Source organism: Dama dama, chromosome 9, assembly GCF_033118175.1.
Source record: "Dama dama isolate Ldn47 chromosome 9, ASM3311817v1, whole genome shotgun sequence".
Lineage (NCBI taxonomy): Eukaryota > Metazoa > Chordata > Mammalia > Artiodactyla > Cervidae > Dama > Dama dama.
The window spans coordinates 17,109,143-17,116,826 of NC_083689.1; the positions used below are offsets into that span (position 1 = coordinate 17,109,143).

The following is a 7,684-nucleotide window of genomic DNA, read 5'->3' on the forward strand; positions in this document are numbered from 1 at the left end:
AATCCACTCCCGGGCATATATCTGGAGGAAACTATAATCTGGAAAGATACATGCCCCGCAATGTTCACTGCAGCACTATTTATAATAGCCAGGACATGGAAGCAACTAAATGTCCATTGACCTAGGAGTGGATAAAGAAGATGTGGTTCACAGATAACTAACAAGAACCTGCTTTATAACACAAGGAACTCTACTCAATACTCTGCAACAGTCTATATGGGAAAATAATCATTAAAAAAGGATGAACATATGTATATGTATAACTGATACTTCTCTGTATACCTGAAACTAATGCAACATTAAAAATCAACTATACTTCAAAAATTTTTTAAAAAAGATTTGGTACATATATACAAAGGACTATTAGTCAGCCATAAAAAAGAATAAAATAATGCAATTTGTAGCAACGTGGATGGATCTAGAGATTATCATACTAAGTGAAGTAAGTCAAAGACAAATATGATATCACTCATATATGGAATATAATTTTTTTAAATGATACAAATTAACTTAGTTACAAGCAGAAACAGACTTACAATATTCTTACCAACACACTTTCAATATTGAAAACAAATTTATGGTTACCAAAGGGAAAACATGGGGGTGAAGGACAAATCAGGAGATAGGGATGAACATACACACACCACTACTATATATAAGAGAGACAACCAACAATGACCTACTGTACAGCACAGGGATGTCTGCTCAACATTCTGTGACAATCTGTATGAGAAAAAAATCTAATAATGAATAAATGTATGTGTATAACTTAAATCACTCTGCTATACACCTGAGACTAACACAATATTGTAAATCAACTATATTACAGTAAGATATATAAACAACAACAAAAAACAAATCAGATGTAAAGCAAAAAACAAAACAAACAAAAAATGAACATGGTACTAACTATTCAAACAATTTTCTTTTTTATCAGATTAGTAATCTAGGTCACTTGAGGTCTAATTAAGATGTTCATAGAAATGTGAGTTTTATAAATGAAGAGAATAGAGAAGATTTGAAATTGAAGTATCATAATAGGGAGGTAACAATTGGAAATAAATGAACTATTGCATATTAAAAATACATAAATGCAAGACCTATGGATTTCATAGACAAGACATATTGGGTACAGGCCATTATGGAAAGTATTGACAAACTACAACTATGTAATTAAAATGAAGCACTTGTATTCATCTGAAGAAAAACTGTAGAGGATATCCAAATAGAAGTCATATACTTGAAATCTGCAATGTGCATGACTAGCACTAATGTTTTGATTATGTAAATAACTCATGTGAATGAGTGAGAAAAGGATAAACAACTCAGTAGATGTATCACAATTAGACATTTAACAGAAAGGATGATCAAAAGACTCTCAACCATGTATTAATAAGAGGTATGCCACTTGAAGAAATAGTTTTTACACCCAGTAAGTTGTTACTATAATGAAAAGTGTTGATGATGATATGGATCCCCTCGCTCATTCTACCAAGAAATATTAAAAAAAACCCTCAGATTTACTCATAATGGCAGAAACCTAGCTACAAAAACGAATAGCTATTTATTTCATTATGTTACTCAGATCAGAAGAAAAAGGCTGATAAATATAACAAGAAAAGCAAACAAAATTTCCCTCAGTATCATAAAGGATATCTATTTTGTAGTCATCAAACATAATGTAGATATACAGAATATTGGAAATTAATCAGTTACTATTATATCTCAAAGCACAATGAAATCTCTAAAGTGCAATACGAGAAAAACAATAACAATGGCATTGTTTATTTTAAATTTCAGGTCAGTTACATGCATTTTATTATGTTACTACTTTTGCAGAACAGCACATGCCCCTTGGGGCTTCCCTGGTGGCTGGTAAAGAGTCTGCTTGCAATGCAGAAGACACAGGAGATGCAGGTTCAATCCCTGGGTGGGGAAGATCCCTTGGAGAAGGGAATGGCAATCCACTCCAGTATTCTTGTCTGGAGAATCCCATGGATAGAGGAGCCTGGTGGGCCACAGTCCATAGGGTCGCAAAGTGTGGACATGACTGAGGCAACTTAGCAGGCACGCACATACCCCCACTTCTGAAGTTCAAAATCAGTGGTTCTTGCTGGAGGTCAGGGATACCTCAGTATGAACAAAGGTCTCAGGTAATTAATTTCTGCAGCTGCTCTAATGACAACAATGGAGGAACCTCTGCGCTGGAGTGAAGAGGAGTGCCAGCCAGGGAGCTGTTCCCTAGATTTGGTGCTTAAAGTAAAACCACCCCTCACTTTTCAGTGACTAGAAGGTTCTTCATCCACACCCTTGATTCTCCCTTGACAGCTCCACTGTTTTCACCAACTCACCACAGAAGTGATTCTGACTGATGACCATACATTTTTGTGCTTCTGGGGAAACTGATCCAGCTAATCTTGTCCACTTCCCTTTTTCCTTGTCTTACTCTCAGCCCTTCTCTGTCAAATGAAAGTAGTTCTCCATAGAACAGCTCTCTTCACAAAGACATATTAAAAAGTTTTCCATGAGGGACTTCCCTGGCAGTCCAATGGTTAAGAATCTACCTCCCAGTGCAGGGGACTCAGGTTCAGTCCCTGGTTGGGAAAACAGATTCCACATGCCTTGGGTAACTAAACCTGCCCACTGCCCCATGCACCACAACTAGAGAAAAGCCCATACACCACAATGAACAGCCTGCACACCTCAACAAAGACCCAGCATAGCCAAAAAAAAAAAAAAAGAATTTTTTTTAAGTTTTCCATTACAGTCCTAAGATTACACCCAATTGCTAAGACTTTCATGATACAATTGATTTTATTTCACGATGCTTCTGTATGGACTCCACCCGCAATGTGTAAGAAACAATGATATAAGATGGCTAAGGAGAGAAGTGAAAATTCAGGTACATTCTTGTAAATAAGCCAATGAGAAAGAAGGTTTCAAAGCAAATAAGATGCCAGAGGAAAATTACCAACATTTGCCTTGCCTGACTAATAATTATTTATTTTTATTATGTATTTTATTATATTACTCAGACCAGAAGAGAAAGACTGATAAATATAACAATAAAAGAAAACAAATCAAATTGTTAAAGCAAGTGGAGAAATACATGGGATCAATAACATTATAAGACTCAAGGTTAGAGGAAATTTGTGGAACATGATAATACTGTTAAATTTTACTAGGGCATTGGTCTAAGTGTTTATAGTCCTTATGGAGATTAACTTTGCAGGAATAATTGCACTCAGGTGGCTCAGTAGCAAAGAATCTGCCTGCCAATGCAGGAGACACAGGAGACTCCAGATTCGATCCCTGGGTTGGGAAGACCCCCTGGAGTAAGAGATGACAACTGGCACCAGTATTCTTGCCTGGAAAATTCCACGGACAGAGGAGTCTGGCAGGTTATAGAGTTGGACACCACTGAGTGACTGAGCATCACACACGAAAAGTGTAAGGCTTCCACAGTAATCATTTGTTCTTTATCTGGGACTGGATTAAGTCACTGGCATATGATCCTATTCTCAGTGATAGGATTGAAGGTAATATCTTATGGATGATGCAGGGGAAACATCTATTGTTAATAGACCTCAATTAACAACAGACCCAGAGAAGGACAGTTGATTGTACTGGCCTCTGGGATTCATATCTAGATATGATGGCTGCATCTGATTCAGCCATCTGAGTCCATGAGGGGAGTCAGTCCTGGGTTGAAGCTACTTCACGGAGGAATGAGTGAATCTCTGCTCTCCCACTCGTGCACATTCTGTACCTCTGAAATCCTTGTAATGAGGATAACTATCTTCATTGTTTGAACATATTAGAGGAAGGATATCTTAACCTTATTAGAAAGGATTCCTTATTAAACAATTTCAAATATCATGCTATCATTTCAAACCACGGTAATAATCTAATCATAAATTTTTATAGATGATGAAGTTGAGTGTTGTGGATGTTAATGTTGCCCCACATATGTCTGATTACCAGTGAGTGACCAGTCTTAAGAATTCCTGAACTGTGGTAAGAAAGATCGGCCGCCATGTCTCATAGCAGGCTTAACTCTGGGGTGCAATCCACATGGTGCAATCCACATTTCTACCTCTGTATGACCACAGACTTCTTTAAACCTTGACCTATCCAACTTTTCCCACTTCTCTTGTGCTGAGAACATTCCACCCAAAATTATCATACCGAGAAGATCTGCCTCAGATTCAGCTTCTGTTTGCTATAACAAAAAACCTTAGAGAAAAGTAATCTGTGGCAAACATCACAGAGCTAGAGACTTCCTTGGTGGTCCAGTGGCTACTCCATGCTCCCAATGCAAGGGACCCAAGTTTGATCTCTGGTCAGGGAACTGGATCCCACTTTCTGCAACTAAGAGTTCACATGTTGCAGCTAAAGACCTCGCATACCATAACTAAGACCTTGCACAGCCAAATAATTTAAAAAAAAAAGAGAGAAAAGAAAAAACCACAGAGCTAGAAAAACAAGTCAGGTTTCAATGCTAAGTTAAAATGTACTTGGCATTCATGTTATCTATTCACTTAAGAATTTGGTAACACAACATTGCAAATCAACTATACTTCAATAAAATAAAAAAAAACCTTGGTGATGAAAGTGTCAGGCAGAGTAGTTCATTCATATTATTTTAATTTTGATTTATTCTAGAGTACCCAGCCAAAATCAGGAGATACAATCACAGTAAAGATATTCTTCCAAAGAGCTTCCTCAAGGCTCCCTTCATGTCTTTGTTCCTCAGGCTGTAGATGAAGGGGTTCATCATGGGAGTGACCACAGTGTACATCAACGAAGCCACTGCAATCTTCCTAGAAGAGTCAGTAACTGCAGAACTAATATACACCCCAAAAGCTGTCCCATAGAACAAGGACACGACTGAGAGGTGAGACCCACAAGTGGAAAAAGCTTTGTACTTTCTGCTTGATGATGGCATTCTCAGAATGGAAGAAACAATTTGAATATAAGAGAAAATGATTCCAAAAAGAGGAATGCCACCAAATACACCAGCTGCTAAATATATCAGGATGTTATTGATGAGGGTGTCAGAACAGGCAAGTTTGATGACCTGAACAACTTCACAGAAGAAGAGGGGGATTTCCAGGTCTGTGCAGAAGGACAGTCGCAACACCATCAGACCGTGGAGCAAGGCGTCCGCAATGCTGATGAACAAGGAGAGTAGAATCAGCTGAACACAGAGGCAAGGGTTCATGATGACTGTGTATCTCAGTGGGTGACAAATAGCCACATAGCGGTCATAGGCCATTACTAAAAGGAGAAAATTTTCCCACAAAACAAAAGTCAGGGCAAAGCAGATCTGGGTGATGCAGCCTGTAAAAGTGATGCTCTGACTCTGTGCTTGGATGTTCACTAGGATCTTTGGGATCATGGTGGTGCTTAAACAGATGTCTGTAAAGGAGAGATGGGAGAGGAAGAAGTACATGGGGGTGTGGAGGTGGGGGTCAGAGATGACAGCCAGGAGGATGAGCAGGTTTCCCAGGACAGTGACCAGGTACATGGACAGGAACAGGCTGAAGAAGATGGTCTTCAGTTCTGGGTCCTCTGACAGTCTCATAAGATGGAATTCTGAAACATCTGTGTGGTTTCTGGGTTCCATGCTGTTGATGAGGCTGATTAAAAAGATATGATAACCAGGAAACTTCCCTGGTGATTCAGTGGCTAAGACCCCACACTCCCAATGCAAGGGGCTTGGGTTCAATCCCTTGTCAGGGAACTAGATCCCACAACTAAAAGATTCTGCATGCCACAACTAAGACCCGGTGCAGCCAAATAAATATTCTTTTAAAAAGACGTGGTAAACAGACAATGAAATATGTAGTCCTTGAAGAAGAATCAGGGGTATCAAAAGAGGTAAATGCCACTTGGGTTATGGAAGGAGACAAACTGAGGGAACAAAAAAGGAATGCCTTCTTTATGCATTTTTATTCCTGGGTTCCTTTTTAAAAAAAAATGATGTGGATATTTCATAGCACAAACAATTAATTCTAGAAAGTTTTAAGACTTGGTTGCATTTTTAAGTTATACTATCTGTGCTCTTCTGATTATTAAAAACATTTGGTGACTTTGTAAAGAGGAACAGTAGGCTAGGGAGGCAGTGAAGATTCTATGTAACCAGCAACTTCAGTACCATGCATCAGAAATAATACAAAGATATATCAAGAAACAGGAAAGATCAGGTGAACTTACCAACCTTTCTGCCCACCCACACGTCATCACAGGAATACAGAGAAATGTCAGAAAAAAAAAGTCACCTTATTTGATGTAGGGAATAAACCAATAGACAATAGATACCAAGGGGGGAAAGGAAATGGGATTAATTGGGAGATAAGGATTGACATATATACACCACTATGCATAAAATACATAACTAATACAAACCTACTATATAGCACAAAAAACTCTACTTAATGCTCTATGGTAACCTAAATGGCAAGGAAATCTAAAAAAGAGGGGATCACTTTTTCATGGGTATATCTGTAACTGATTTGCTTTGCTGAACATCAGAAACTAATACAACATGGTAAAACAACTATGCTCCAATAAAAATTAATTTAAAAAATTACACTTCAGTTTAAAAAATCTGAAAAAAAGTCATCCTGTTGTAGAACCAAGCAGATTTCTACTCAGGAAGAGAAGCTCAAGGTCATAGCAAAGAGTATGGTATTAGTAAAACAGATGTTTACAAGTATGGGTACAAAATGCAAAAAAAAAGTGTGAAGATGACATAAGTTAGGCAGAGACTGGGTTCTAGCCATCTGATGTAGGTACTGTCTTCACAGCCTTCCCTGGATAAACCTGTACCAAAATATTTGCCCTCATTTCCAAACATTCACAAAGGGATATCACCTGTGATACCTGGCTGGGATCACAATAGGAAAAGGCTTGACACCTCTGATGTACCACAGAGAAGAGCTGTCCTTAGGAAGAACAAAAGATCTGAGTGAGTCACCATGTCCTGGGCAGGGGGAATCCTTTATAAAGGGGTCTCAGTTGCGCTTCTTCCTTCCTGAGAAAGACTGCTGACTGAGGTGGTCACAAGCATATTACTGTCTTGAACCCTGGAGATTCAATTTCCAAAGTTCCTCATTAACCAGCCAATTCATTGTCACTGTGATCCCAGGACAGTGCAAACTCTTAAGGTGAAGAGAAATTCAAGATGGTTGATTTTCTGACTCTATGAGGTCAAGTGGACATCATTCGCTTTTCTGTGTCTGTGCAGGGTCATGCCCATCTCTTAATTTTTTCATGGAATTGTAAGAGGCTCCAATGTCATGGCAAAACACTAGTGTGCAGATTTAATCTCACTATATTTATTTAGATTTTTATCCAATAATTGGACATGGTATTCCACATTAATATTAATTAAAATATTTCTCATCTTTAAGGATATCAATGTTTTCATGTGCCTATCCATTTCTTCCCTCTATTTTTCACTGCTATTGTATGAATTTTGTTAACCTACAACTGTCATGATATAGCAAAACCAACAGAAGACAAGATGGCATTGTAAAGTCACTCCTTACCATCTTAGCTTCTTTTGCTTCAAACACATAAAATAATAGAAAAGTATAAAAGACATAGAGGTATAAAAATTTAAAAGCCAAGGGCTCAGGGGAGGTTTGTTATTGGGAAATTAGAGTGAACATGAAGT

The 7,684-nt window shown here is 38.1% G+C and overlaps 1 protein-coding gene across 1 annotated transcript; it reads right to left on the reverse strand.

Annotated features, from left to right (window-relative positions):
* Positions 1–4,693: 4,693 nt before the first annotated feature.
* LOC133061238 (olfactory receptor 7G1-like) lies at positions 4,694–5,629 on the reverse strand. The gene has a single exon (XM_061149228.1). It carries the CDS (start codon positions 5,627–5,629, stop codon positions 4,694–4,696), a length of 936 nt encoding a protein of 311 aa, XP_061005211.1.
* Between the last annotated feature and the right edge of the window lie 2,055 nt (positions 5,630–7,684).

What these genes read in the sequence shown, in the direction of transcription:
- LOC133061238 (XM_061149228.1), bottom strand. Translation starts at nt 5,629, where the DNA reads ATGGAACCCAGAAACCACACAGATGTTTCAGAATTCCATCTTATGAGA.